At 42.6% G+C, this 15,094-nt stretch overlaps 1 protein-coding gene across 3 annotated transcripts in view; it reads left to right on the top strand.

Moving 5' to 3' along the window:
* Positions 1 to 14,452, top strand: part of ZSWIM5 (zinc finger SWIM-type containing 5) — a 176,208-nt gene extending 161,756 nt beyond the window's left edge. For all 3 annotated transcript variants that reach the window (XM_030823773.1, XM_030823772.1, XM_012511383.2), the window contains 3 exons: positions 10,061 to 10,224; positions 10,704 to 10,785; positions 11,532 to 14,452. In XM_030823773.1, the coding sequence (XP_030679633.1) occupies positions 10,061 to 10,224; positions 10,704 to 10,785; positions 11,532 to 12,394 (1,109 nt within the window). In that variant the 3' untranslated portion in view covers positions 12,395 to 14,452. The remainder of the gene's footprint in view (positions 1 to 10,060; positions 10,225 to 10,703; positions 10,786 to 11,531) is intronic.
* Positions 14,453 to 15,094: the final 642 nt, after the last annotated feature.

Raw genomic sequence — 15,094 nt, 5'->3', positions numbered from 1 at the left:
AATTAGCCGGGCATGGTGGTGGGCACCTGTAATCCCAGCTACTCGAGAGGCTGAGGCAGGGAGAATTGCTTGAACCGGGGAGACAGAGGTTGCAATGAGCCAAGATCATGCCACTACACTCCAGCCTGGAGGACAGAATAAGACTCTATCTCAAAAAAAAAAAAAAAAAAAATGAAAACAACATAAATCAAATTTAAATCCCTGTCTAGACTGATCAAGAAAAAAGGAGATAAAAGGCAGAAATGACCAATATCAGAAATGAGAAAGGTGATATCACTACAGATTCTAAAGACATCAAAATGGTAATAGGAGAATATTACAAACAGCTTTATGCCAGTAAATTCAACAACACAGATGAAATGGACCACCTCCTTCAAAAACAAAACTGTCAAAGCTCACTTAAGAATAAATAAAAGCCAGGGCCAGGCTCAGTGGCTCACGCCTGTAATCCCAGCACTTTGGGATGCCGAGGCGGGCGGATAACCTGAAGTTAGGAGTTTGAGACCAGCCTGGCCAACATGGCAAAACCCTGTCTCTACTAAAAATACAAAAATTAGCCAGGCATGGTGGCACATTCCTGTAATCCCAGCTACTCAGGAGGCTGAGGCACAAGAATCACTTGAACTGGGAGGCAGAGTTTGCAGTGAGCCGAGATTGCGCCACTGCACTCCAGCCTGGGCGACAGAGCAAGACTCCATCTCAATCAATCAATCATTCAGTCATTAAAGGCCAAAGTGACTCACACCTGTAATCCTAACACTTTGGGAGGCTGAGGTGGGAAGATCACTAGAGGACAGGAGTTTGAGACCAGCCTGGGCAACATAGCGAGACCCTGTCTCTGCTAAAAATTTAAAAACTAGCTGGACATGGTGGCACCCGCCTGTACTCAGGAGGCTAAAGCCAAGAGGATTGCTTGAGCCCAGGAGTTTGAGGTTACAGTGAGCTATCGTGCCACTTCCTGGATGAGAAAGTGAGACCCTGTCTCTAAAAACATAAACAGGTAGGTGGGTCAAAAAAAAATGAACCAGCTATATGTCCAAAAGAATTGCAAGCAGGAACTCAAACAGATAGTTGTACAACAGTGTTTATAGTAACATTATTCATAATAGCCAAATGTTCATCAACAGATGAATGGATAAACAAAATGTGGTATATATAGACAATAGAATATTATTCAGCCATAAAAGGAATGAAAGTCTGATACATGCTACAACATCAGTGAACCTTGAGAACATGCTAAGTGAAATAAGCTAGACACAAAAGGATAAATATTGTATGATTTGACTTACATGAGATACCTAAAATAGCTGCAGGTCGGGAAATATCAATGGATTCAAAGCTAGTGCGTGAACATTTGAAGAACAGGATATTCATTTAGTCTCAAGGTATCTCTTCACAAAATATTTCTCAATCATAAAGGAAAAATGTATAACTTTACAATCGAAACCTGGCCAACACCACTTTAATCAACTGATCACGGTTAATATCATCAGAAATGGATGAAGTCAAAAACATAGATTACCTGATAGGAAAGAATAAGAACTCAGCATCACTTCTGTGACGTTACAGCCAAAAGTGGAAATGTACATCTAATAAGGAAACATCAGGAATACCAAATTAAAGGACATACTACAAAATAACTAGCCTGCAAAAGTGTCAAGGTCATGAATGTCAAGGAAAGATGGGGACATTTTTCCAAATTGAAGAAGACTTAAAGACACATGACAAACAGTGCAACACATGAACTTGTATAAAATCTTTTGCTATAAAAGACATTTTGGGGACAATTGGTGGAACTTGAGTGTGGTCAGTGGTAGGTGGTGCGAATATATCTGTTAATTTGCTGCGTTTGATGGTTGTGTTGCGGGGGTAGAAGAGTGTCTTTGTAGGAAATACTACAATAGTCAGGAGTGATGGGGCATCAAGTCACTTACTTTCAAATGGTTCAGAGAGAAGAAAAAAATCTCTGTTCTATTCTTCAAACTTTTGTGTAAGTAAAATTATTTCAAAATAAAGGATTTGTTTTAAATTTTATTTTTTAGTAGAGACGAGGTCTTGCTATGTTACCCTAGCTGGTCTTGAACTCCTGGCCTCAAGTAATCTTCCCACCTTGGGCTCCCAAAATGCTGGGATTACAGGTGTGAGCCACGACACTTAGCCAAGGAAAATTATTATTTTTATTTATTTATTTTTATTTTTATTTTTTGAGATAGCGTCTCACTCTGTCACTCAGGCTGGAATGTAGTGGTGCGATTTCGGCTCACTGCAAACCCTGCCCCCCGAGTTCAAACGATTCTTCTGCCTCAGCCTCCCGAGGAGCTGTGACTATAGGTGCCCACCACCACGCCCAACTAATTTTTGTATTTGTAGTAGTGATGGGGTTTTGCCATGATAGCCAGGCTGGTCTCAAACTCCTGACTTCAGATGATCCACTCACCTCAGCCTCCCAAAGTGCTGGGATTGCAGGCATGAGCCACCACGGAAAATTTTTGATAAAAAAATGTGTTGACAAAGGTGTGGAGAAACCTTTTTAAAACTCAACTGTGTGTTGTCTATAAGAAACCCACTTTAAAGACACAGATAGATTAAAAGTAGAGATGGAACCAATAACCTAAATGTAAGAGCTAAAGCCATAAAACTCTTACATGAAAACATAGGAATAAATCTTCATGACCTTGGGTAAGCCAATGGATTCTTAGCTATGACATCAAAAGCATGAACAACAAGAAAAATACATAGATAAATTAGACTTCATCAAAATTTAAATCTTGTGTGCATCAAAGAGCATTATCAAGAAAGTGAAAAGAGCAGCCAGGCGTGGTGGCTCACCCCTGTAATCCCAGCACTTTGGGAGGCTGAGGTGGGCAGATTACCTGAGGTCAGGAGTTTGAGACCAGCCTGGCCAACATGGCAAAACCCTGCCTGTACTAAAAATACAAAAATTAGCTGGGTATGGTGGTACATGCCTGTAGTCTCAGCTACTCAGGAGGCTGAGGCAGGAGAATCACTTGAACCTGGAGGCAGAGGTTGCAGTGAGCCGAGATCATGCCACTGCACTCCAGCCTGGCCAACAGAGTGAGACTCCATCTCAAAAAGAAGGAAGAAAGAGAAGAGAAAAAAAAAAGAGAAAAGAGTCAGACATGGTGGCTCACACCCATAATCCCAGTGGCTTGGGAGGCTGAGGTGGGAGGATCACTTGAGCCTGGGAGGTCAAGGCTGAGCCATGATCACACTACTGCACTCCAGCCTAGGCAAGAGTAAGACCTTTTCTCAAAAAATAGGCTGGGTGCAGTGGTTCATGCCTGTAATCCCAGCACTTTGAGAGGCCGAGGCAATCACATGAGGTCAGGAGTTTGAGACCAGGCTGACCAACATAGAGAAACCCTGTCTCTACAAAAATACAAAAATTAGCTGGGCATGGTGGCAGGTGCCTGTAATCTCAGCTACTTGGGAGGCTGAGGCAGAAGAATCACTTGAACCAGGAGGCAGAGGTTGCAGTGAGCTGAGATCGTGCCACTGCACTCCAGCTTAGGTGACAGAGTGAGACTCTGCCTCAAAAAAAAAAAAAAAATTAAAATTAAAAAAAAAATTATAAAATAAAATCAATAATCTAAGTTTGCACATTAGTAAAATAGAGAAAGAATAAATAACAGTTTATAAGTTAAGCTTCCACATTGGGAAAATAGCGAAAGAAGAGCAATGTAAATCTAAGTTAGCAGAAGAAAATAAATAACAAAAATTAGAGCAGAAATCAGTGAAATTGAAAGTAGAAAAACAGTAGGCAAAAATCAATAAAAGCAAGACTGGTTATTTGAAAAGATCAATAAAATTGATAAACCTTTAGGCTAACCAAGAAAAAAGAGAGGAGATCTAAATTACTAATATCATAAATGAAAGAGGGGCCATCTGTACTGATCGCCATGGACATTAAAAGGATAATAAAAAAATATTTTGAACAACTCTATGCCCACCAATTTGATCACTTAGATAATTAGATGGACCAATTTCTTGAAAAACACAATCTACCAAAACTCACAGAAGGAGAAATAAATAATCTGAATAGGCCTATATTTGTTAAAGAAATTGAATTAATAATAACCTTCCAAAACAGAAAGCGCCAGCCTCAGATTATTTGACTAGCGAGTTCTACCAAATATTTAAGTAATAAATGGTACCGATTCTCTAAAGTCTCTTCCAGAAAATAGAAGCAGAGGAAACACTTCCTTACTCTATGAGGCCAACATTACTCTAAAACCAAAACTAGATAAAGACATTACAAGAAAGGAAAAGTACAGATCAGTATGACTCATGAGCATAAATGCAAAAATCCTGAACAAATTTTAGCAAATCAAACCCAACAGTTTACAAAAAGAATGAACACAAGTAGGATTTATTTCAAGTATGTAAATTGTCTCAACACTTGAAAATCAATTATTGGAATCTGTTAATTCCATTAATGGAATTTATTCTTTCCACAGGCAAAGAAGACAAGTCATTCATCAGTAAATGCAGGAAAAGCATAACTGACACCCATTCATAATTTAAAAAAAAAAAAAACCCTTAGCAAACTAGGAATAGAGGAGAACTGCCTCAACTTGATAAAGAACTTCTACAAAATAAACCTACAATTACCGGCTGGGTCTGGTGGCTCACACCTATAATCCTAGCACTTTGGGAGGCCAAGATGAGAGAATCGCTTGAGCCTGGGAGTTCAAGACCAGCCTGGATAACATGGCAAGACCTCATCGCTACTAAAAAGTGAAAAATAGCCAGTTGTGGTACGCACACTCCTGTAGTTCCAGCTACTTGGGAGGCTGAGGCAAGAGGATCACTTGAGCCTGGGAAGTCAAGGCTGCAGTGAACCATGATCGTGCTACTGCACTCTATCCTGGGCAAAAGAGCTTAAAGACAAAAAATTAAAACCTACAACTAACTACCATTATACTTAATGATGAGAAACTAGATGCTTTCCCTTTAAGATCAGGAATAAGACAAGAATGTTCCTCTTGCCACTTCTATTCAGCATCATACTAGAAGTTCCTAATACAATAAGATGGGAAAAGGAAATAAATGATATACAGATGCTCCCTGACTAATGACAGGGTTATGTCCCAATAAACCCATCTTAAGGTCAAAAATTCTTAAGTGAAATCATTGTAAGCCAGGGATTGTTTGTACATATTGGAAAGGAAGAAATAAATCTGTCTTTGTTCACAAATGACATGATTGACTATGTATGAATCCCAAAGAATCAATTTTTTAAAAAACTGGAACTAACAAGTAATTATAGCAAGTTTGCAGTATATAAGATTAATATACAAAATTCAATTGCTTTCCTATATGCCAGCAAAGAACAATTGGAATTTGAAATTAAAAACACAGTACCATTTACATTAGCACCCCAAAAATGAAGTACTTAGAAATAAATCTAACAAAATATGTATAAGATCGATATGAGGAATACTGTAAAACTTGGATGAAAAAAATCAGAGATGATTTAAATAAGAAATGGTCCATGTTCATGGATAATAAGAATGTATATTAGGAGGTTAGTTCTTCCCAACATGATCTGTAGATTTAACACAATCCCAATCAAAATCCCAGCAATTTATTTTGTGCATATCAACAAACCCTTTCTAAACTTTGTGTGGAAAAACAAAAGACCTAGAATAGCCAACATAATATTGAAGAAAAAGTCAGAGGCCTGACACTACCCAATGGAAACGCTATAATATTAATCAAGACAGTGTGGTACTGTTGAAAAACTGACAGTTAGATCAATGGAACAAAATTAAAAGCTCAGAAATAGACTCACACAAATTTAGTCAACTGATACTGAGAAAGGAGCAAAAGATTGTCTTTTCAACAAATGGTGCTAGAAAATCTGGATATTCACATGCAAAAAGAAATTAATATAGACGCTGACCTTAGACCTTTCACAAAAATTAACTCAAAATGGATCATAGACCTAAAGGTAAAACACAAAACTATAAAATTTCTAGAGGATGGCCAGGCATGGTGGCTCACACCTGTAATCCCAGCACTTTGGGAGGCTGAGGTGGGTGGATCATCTGAGGTCAGGAGTTCAAGACCAGCGTGGCCAACATGGTGAAACCCCATCTCTACTAAAAATACAAGAATTAGCCGGGCGTGGTACCATGCACCTGTAATCCCAGCTACTCAGGAGGCTGAGATAGGAGAATATCTTTAACCCAGGAGGCGGAGGTTGCAGTTAGCCAAGATCGCACCATTGCACTCCAGCCTGGGCGACAGAGTGAGACTTGGTCTCAAAAAATAAATTAATAATAATAATAATTCTAGCGGGTAATCTAGGAGAAAATCTAGGTGATTTGGGGTTTGACAATGACTTTTTAGATACAACACCAAAAGCAGAATCATGAAAGAAAAAAATGAGTAGTTGGAATTCATTAAAATTCAAAACTTAAACCCATGAAAAACTGTAAAGAGGCCGGGCATGGTGGCTCACGCCTGTAATCGCAGCACTTGGGGAGGTCAAGTCAGGTGGATCACCTGAGGTCAGGAGTTTGAGACCAGCCTGGTCAACATGGTGAAACCTTGTCTGTAATAAAAATTCAAAAAGTAGCCAGGAGTGGTGGCGCACGCCTGTAATCCCAGCTACTCAGGAGACTGAGGCAAAAGAATCGCTTGAACCCAGGAGGCAGAGGTTGCAGTGAGCCCAGATCACAGCCATTGCACTCCAGCCTGGGTGACAAGACTGAGACCCCGTCTAAAAAAAAAAAAAAAAAGAAAGAAAAACTGTTAATAAGAAAATAAAAAGACAAGCAGACTGGGAGAAAATGTTTGAAAAACATCTGATAAAGGACTTATATCCCAAATATACAAAAAACTCTTAAAACTCAACAATAAGAAAACAACCCAATTTTAAAATGGGCTAAATATCTGTAGAGACACCTCACCAAAGAAGATACACAGATATCAAACAAGCATATGAAATAATGCTCAACTTATATGTCATTAGGGAATTACAAATTAAAACTACAGTGAGATATCATTACACAGTACTAGGATGGCTAAAATCCAAAACTGACAGCACCAAGTGCTGACAAGGATGTGGAGCAACAGCAATTCTTATTCATTGCTGGTGGGAATGCAAAATGGTACAGTTACTTTAGATGACAGTTTGGTCTTTTTTTACGAAGATCAACATAGTATTACTGTATGACCCAGCAGTCATGCTTCTAGTTATTTACCCTATTTGAAATTATTTGAAAACATGTCTACACAAAAGTCTGCACATGAATGTTTAAAGCATCTTTATTTATAATTGCTCCAAACTGGAAGTAACCAAGGTGTTCTTCAAAAGGTGAACGGATAAATAAATTGTCGTATATCCATAGAATTGATTATTATTTCTAAATAAAAAGACATGATTTCTCAAGCCACACACATACAAAAAAAAAAAGACATGGAAGTTTTGGGTGTAAACTCTGAGGGAAAAAAAAAAAACAAAGATATGGAGGAAACTTAAATGCGTATTGCATGTTGTAAGAAGCCAATCTGTATTATCACACTAGTCTTTAAGTTTAAAAAAAAGAAGAAAGAAAAAAGCCAGTCTGAGAAGGCTGCTTACTGTATGATTCCAAGTACATGATATGCTAGAAAAAGCAAAACTACGAAGACAGTAAAAAGATCAATAGTTGCCAGGGACTTAGAGGGAATGGAGAAGGGGATGAACAGATAGAACACAGGAGATTTTTAGAGAGGTGAAACTATTTTATATGACACTGTAATAGTGGATTAATAACATACATTTGTCAAAACCCATACAACTGTATAACACAGAGTGAACCCTAATGTAAAATGTAGACGAGTTAATAATATATGCATATTGGTTCATCAGATGTACCACGCTAATAATAATATACAATCAGCCCTCTGTATCTGTGGGTTCTGCATCTGTGGATTCAACCAACCATGAATCAAAAATATTCAGGAAAAAAAACTCCTCAAAGTTCCAAAAAGCAAAACTTTAATTTGCTGGGCACAAGGCACTATGTTGAATCCACATGTAATGATATATAGGCATTGTATTAGATATTATAAGTAATCTAGAGGTGATTTAGAGGATATGGGAGGATACGATGGTAGGTTATGAGAGACTTGAGCATCCTCAGATTTTGGTATCCAAGGGAAGTCATGGACGCAATCCCCCACAGGTGCAGAGGGATTTCTGTATTAATATTGGTTTACCAAATATACCACATTAGTATAAGATGTTAATAATAGGGGATATGTGGGAACTCTCTGTACTATCTGATCAATTTCCTGTAAACCTGAAACTGCTCTAAAGACACAGTCTATTAACTTAAAAAACTGTTTTTAAAGATGATAGAAGAATAAAGGGAATCTCTTGCATAATCCTGGCACCCAAAAACAACTATTAATAAGACATTGGCATAAATATTCCCGGAGATTTTCTATTCATATATATGCACACACACTGTGTATCTTTTTTTATAAAAATAGAATCATAGAATCTCTACTAAAAATAGAATCTCTACTAAAAATACAAAAAATTAGCCAGGTGTGGTGGTGGGCACCTGTAGTCCCAGCTACTCGGGGGGCTGAGGCAGGAGAATGGCATGAACCCGGGAGGCGGAGCTTGCAGTGAGCCGAGATCGCGCCACTGCACTCCAGCCTGGGCGACAGCATGAGACTCCGTCTCAAAAAAAATAAAAAAATAAAAAATAAATAGAATCATAGAATATTACAAATTTTTACAATTCTCACAACAATTGTTTCCATTTTATAGATGAAGTTATTGAACTCTATTTTTTTTTTTGAGAAGGAGTCTCACAGTGTCACCCAGGCTGGAGTGCAGTGGCCCAGTCTTGGCTCACTGCAATCTCTGCCTCCCAGGTTCAAGCTCTTCTCCTGCCTCAGCCTCCTGAGTAGCTGGGACTACAGGCGCACGCCACCATGCCTGGCTAATTTTTGTATTTTTTTAGTAGAGATGGGTTTTCACCATGTTGGCCAGGCTGGTCTCAAACTCCTGACCTCAAGTGATTCACCCACCTCAGCCTCCCAAAGTGCTGGGATTACAGGTGAGAGCCACCACGCCCAACCTGAAGTCATTAAACTCTTAAATGGCTGAACCAGGTTCAGTCCCCAGTGTGTTTTATTCCAAAGCCTATAGTCATACCATTCCTCCTCTTTGACTTTATCAGCAGTTACAAAGCAAAACATAAGGCCTACTTTTTGTTCTATCTTTACTTAATATATTTGTCCTTTATAAGATATAACAGTCTTTCATACACCACTGCCTTCATCCAGCAACCTTCACCTCATATGTTATATTCCTTAACTCTTTGTGCTTTGTATAGAATCCCTGCCTATTGAATAAGAACTGGTGGTGGCCCCGCTCCTTTTTGCTCCAGGGAGCTGTAGTGAGAAGCAGACAGTGGGACTGGCATTCTTTTTTGGCAGTAATGTGGCTTTCTGTCTACTGTATAAGTAGCTCTGGAAATTCAGGTGTTCAAGAAAATTATTTCTGGTACCTAAAGATCCTGAGGGTTGCCAGGCGCAGTAGATCACAGGGTCGGGAGATCGAGACCATCCTGGCTAACACAGTGAAAACCCGTCTCTACTAAAAATACAAAAAATTAGCCAGGCGTGGTGGCGGGTGCCCGTAGTCCCAGCTACTCAGGAGGCTGAGGCAGGAGAATGGTGTGAACCCGGGAGGCAGAGCTTGCAGTGAGCCGAGATCAAGCCACTGCACTCCAGCCTGGGCAACAGAGCGAGACTCTGTCTCCAAAAAAAGTAAAAAGATCCTGAGGGTAGAGGGTATTAGGTAGAGACAGATGAAAAGGTGGAGAGAATAGGATTCACGTGGGGGTCTGGGGAAGGAAGGAGCCTCAAATGTGATTAGTGGAGACAGCTCGATAACCCAGAAGGGGCGGTAGCGTTCAGAAGGATTCAATGAATTGATAGCAGCCATTTCAATGAGTATCTGTTGCAATCAGCTGACTGTTTAGTAAAACTTTAAAATAGACCCTGCCCCTTCTCTTGGCACCTATAGGAGACGCTTTGAGACTCCGAACAATTCTAGAAGCAATACAGAAGCACATTCATTCTTCCTCCCTCATTTTCAAACTGGCCCAAGATGCATTCAAGATTGCCACTCCCACTGACAGTAGTGCTGACAGCACCCTGCTCAACGTTGCCCTGGAACTTGGGTTACAGGTATGGAGGAAGAGTAGGCCATCCCCAGTTTAGACCTCTGACCTAGTGACAAATGGCAGAAGATAAGATCTCTGGGAGACTGGGCATAGGCCAAGTCTGGCTCTTTCTTTGTGCCCAGAACACAAGTTCTAGGCTAGGGAAAAGGCGAGGATTTCATAAATTGGGCTCCACTTTTAAGTTAAGGCCAGAAGCAAGATAACATCTTTAGGCTTCATGGGGTCCCTATCTTCTCTCTACCTCCCCATTTCTACAAGTCAAGCAAGGTATGATAATAAGGACTTTGCTGCAGATCATCAGAGAAGCTTCCTATCTGGTTGGTGGGAGGGCTGGGAAAGAAAGTAACTGTATTTTATGTTTATCAGGGGAGAGACCACTGTTTAAAGCACCAGAAAATATTTGTCGCATAAATGAATGGTAAGGGGAGGGAGAGGTCACAACAGTTAGGCATAGCCCACTGGAAAGGCCTCTTTTGTGCCCAGGTGATGCGGATGACCCTATCAACCCTTAACTGGAGACGCAGGGAGATGGTACGATGGTTGGTGACCTGTGCTACAGAAGTGGGTGAGTCTCTCACCTCCCTCTACCCCCAGGGGAAAGGAGTTTCTAGGCCCTTCTTGGGACAGGACAATCAATCCTTAGAGCTCTCATATTCCTATGAGATCTTAGGCCCATCAGGAGATGGCCTAAGAAAGGATGGGGCTGCTGGTAGGAGAAGGTGGCCTCTGTTCAGCCAGCCCAAGCCCTGTCCTCACTGCCTGAACCATATCCTGATTCAGTAGCACTTGATCCTCTCATCAGAGACATGTCTAAGAGAATGAATTTTCAGTTGCTACTCAAGTGCTCCCTTGGGAGGTAGTGGGCCCAGTGGTTTGGTCCCCGTCCCTGTGCATTCTTGTGAAAAACTCCAGACAACTTAGAGGCTCAGGACCCTTTCTAAAGCCCAAAGCCCCAGCACAAGACTCTACCCTGAGAGGCCCCACTTCAGGTAGAACCCCTGGCAGATCTGCAACCCATGCCTCAGGGCAAGCAAACCCCAGGCTCTACTGTCCCATCCTTGTGAGGGGCTAAGAGCACCTGCAGAAACCTTCAACCCTCTGACCTGGGGAAAGAAGGGATAGGAAGAGACCCCAAACAGGGTCTGGCCATCTGAGATGCTCCCCTTGCCCTGGTTTGCCTCATATCATCTCAAGGTTGCTGAGGAGGGAGAACTCACCTCTGCAGGCCAAGTTCAAACCCCAAATGGTAATCTGGGTAGACCTGAATCAGGACCCAGATGGCCACGGCTGAGCTCAGGCTCTCCCTGACAGGTGTGCGGGCCCTGGTGAGCATCTTGCAGAGCTGGTACACACTCTTCACCCCTACTGAGGCTACTAGTATCGTAGCTGCCACAGCCGTATCCCACACCACTATCCTGCGCCTCAGTCTTGACTATCCACAGCGGGAGGAACTGGCTAGCTGTGCTCGCACACTGGCCCTACAGTGTGCTATGAAGGATCCACAGAGCTGTGCCCTGTCAGCCCTTACACTCTGTGAGAAAGACCACATTGCCTTTGAGGCAGCCTACCAGATTGCCATTGATGCTGCTGCTGGTGGTATGACCCATTCACAGCTGTTCACCATCGCCCGCTACATGGAGCTCCGTGGCTACCCGCTACGTGCCTTCAAGCTGGCCTCATTGGCCATGAGCCATCTTAACCTGGCCTACAACCAGGATACTCACCCAGCCATCAATGATGTGCTCTGGGCTTGTGCTCTCAGCCACTCTCTAGGCAAGAATGAGCTGGCAGCTCTCATCCCCTTGGTGGTGAAGAGTGTGCACTGTGCCACAGTGCTTTCAGACATCTTACGACGCTGCACAGTGACTGCACCTGGCCTGGCCGGCATCCCAGGCCGCCGCAGCTCTGGAAAGCTCATGTCCACTGACAAAGCTCCATTGCGCCAGTTGCTGGATGCCACCATCAATGCCTATATCAACACTACACACTCACGCCTAACACACATCAGCCCTCGCCACTATGGAGAGTTCATTGAGTTTCTAAGCAAGGCTCGGGAGACCTTCCTGCTGCCCCAGGATGGCCACCTGCAGTTTGCCCAGTTCATCGACAACCTCAAACAGATCTACAAAGGCAAGAAAAAGTTGATGCTGCTGGTGCGAGAGCGCTTTGGCTGAGAGAGCAGATAGCTCACCGCCAGAGAAGCCTGGGTTCCCAGGTAGTATCAGGTCAGGCCAAGGGCACTGAAACATTTGTCCACCCTGAGAGAACTCTGAGCATCTGTGGCTGAGGCCAAAGGACCACAGGGCTAAGGATGGGGAAAGTCCAACTCTAGTCGATATGCCTACCTTGGCAAGCTTCTGACTACAGCCTACTGTTCATGGAGGAGCTGGGCCCTGCAGATCGACCAGAAACCCCACAACATGCCACCTCATGCCCCTATATCCTGCGTGTCCTGAGCATTGGCCCTGTCTCCCTTGGCAAACACAGAACACTGTTCCATCTCAGGGATTGCTTAACCAGAGAAACAGACACATTTATGGGACTGTAAATACTATATGTGTTGCTAATTATTGTAAACTTGTAAGTATTTATAATTCTGCTTCTGATTGGATGGGCACTTGAAGTAGCTGTGGGTAGGAGGATATGCTTATTTTCTGAGGAGACTCACAACCATTTCTCAGGTTTCCCTTGCAGAGTGTTTGCTGGTAGCAGTGGAAGAGTGAGGGTGCCAAGGAGAAAAATGGCCAGTTAGAATCAACCCAAGTCTAGTCTATGCAGAATCCCCCGCCTACAGACAGGGCATTTATAGCCCAGTGGTGAGGGACAGAGGCCAGGACTGGACTTAAGACTTTTGCCTCACAAAATTATGAGGACATTGAAGCTCCTGCCTCACACAGCCTCTTCAGGAGCCTGCTGAACGCCTGAGAAACAAGTGCAGGGAGAATGTGAAGGTCTGGGAAGCCGCTGAGATTTCATAATATTCATCTAGTGTGGTCACCTTTGTGTTAGAGAGTGTGTGGTTTCATCTATAATCGTGTGTGTGTATCTTTATGGCTAAGTATGTGTCTATGTGCATAGATACATCTGTGCATGCCTGTCTGTATGTGCACATATATATTTATATGTATGTGTCAGCTCTATGGCAGTGTACCTGTGTGAATATGTGCACACTGGACTGTGAGTTTCTACATGAGGATATACACATTTTGCGTACATGTGAGGATGCACATCTTTGTGCAAATGCACTCATGTTTGTGCATGTTTAGTGTGTATATCTGGGTACACGAGTGCATGTGTATCAACATGTTTGTATCCGTGTGTATGCTTGTTATCCATGCATCCATGTCTTTATATGTGTAACTGAGCGTATATCTACATGTAGGGATGTCTGTGTATTCATATTTGAGGATCTGCATCAATGTGTCCTTTGTTTTTGCCAGATTTCTCTTTCCCATTCCTCTTAAATCTCTCTCACCAGCTAAACGTTTGTTCCCCATCTCTGTGTCTCCTCTATTCATTCTCTCACCAAACAAACTTCTAAGCACCAGTCTCCCTCTGCCATCAGATTGGCTGCTTTAGCTCCACAGTTCTCGTCTAGCCCCATACTTGCTTTCTTCCCCTGCCTTTCTACCTCAAGCTTCCTTGCCTGCTTTTGTCACAGTCTCATTGCTCGCTGACTTGGAGGCTAGGGCTGGTCTGCACTTAGCCTCTCCATTCCTAATTTCTAGCCCTAGTGGGCAGCCCTCTTAGCCCTGGCTGACCTCCACAGTGAATCATGTTCCTGCTACCTTCCTGACCCCTGTGCTCGGCCTGGAATTGTTATAGGAGGTAGCAAGGGCATTCAGAAGAGTCAGTTGGAACCAGTGTCTTGGTGTTTACTGTTTCATGTCTTAGTTCCTGAGTTGGGGGGTGGGGTTTGATAGGGAAGGGGTGGTATAGCTAGAATGTGAACTAAGAACTTCTCCATCTGCTTTACTTTTTCTTTCTTTGACAAACTGTCACCTTTTTTACTCCAAACTGACCAAGAAGTTGTATTTGCCGTTTGTGGCTACTCAAGTCTTACTGTCCAGCCAAGGGCCCCTATGTCTCAGCCCAATGGGTTGGTTAAAAAAAAGAGAGAAGCCACTCTCATTTCTGTATCACAGTTGCCCTTTTTTAGCAAGTGTGTGAATTCACAGTGCTTTTCTATGAATAAATCATGGATCACATAAAAGATCATTTTTCTAAAAGCAGAAATTGTGTTCTCTCATTAAATGAAACCCATCTCTCCTTTCTGCATTGCCCTGGCTGGGCCAGGGAGCTGGTTCAGCCTACAGCACAGTGGGTGCCTAGTGGTCCAGGGAGATGCAGAATGACAGATAAAAAGAATTTCTTGCCATACCAGACCCTTCCCCAGGGCTTAGAGATACCTCAGAGCCTTGTCCTGGGAAGCAGCTACCACCAGGAAGGGCGGAAACACCAAGATCTTGAGAAAATTAAAGGGGATGCTCAGAAAAGAATATCAGGCAACCTTGAGTTGCCAGAGGGTCTTTTGGTTTCCGAGGACTTCTTGCCTTGGTGATGATGGACTTGTCTCAAGCTCCAATCCTAAGCAACCTAGCTCTGAGCTTTGATGTCCTCCATATATTTTGGTGTCAAAGCTGAGGGTCCCTCAGCTTCTCCCTGCTCACCTAGACTCCCATCTTCTTCCCCATGTCTCTCTGAAGTGTTCTAACCCCTTCTATGCCCCTTTTTGATGTATACTTCCCTTCCTCCCCAGACATAAAGCCCTATCAATTTGGCCTTTGTATGCTGTGAGGACCCCACCCGTTTTTCTGCAAATGTGACAACCTGAACTGCTAGGAAAGCTCTACCCTACCCCATGTATCTGGGAC

Source organism: Nomascus leucogenys, chromosome 12 (genome assembly GCF_006542625.1).
Source record: "Nomascus leucogenys isolate Asia chromosome 12, Asia_NLE_v1, whole genome shotgun sequence".
Lineage (NCBI taxonomy): Eukaryota > Metazoa > Chordata > Mammalia > Primates > Hylobatidae > Nomascus > Nomascus leucogenys.
Note: the sequence above shows the minus strand (reverse complement) of the source record. Positions and strands in the feature narration are given on the sequence as shown.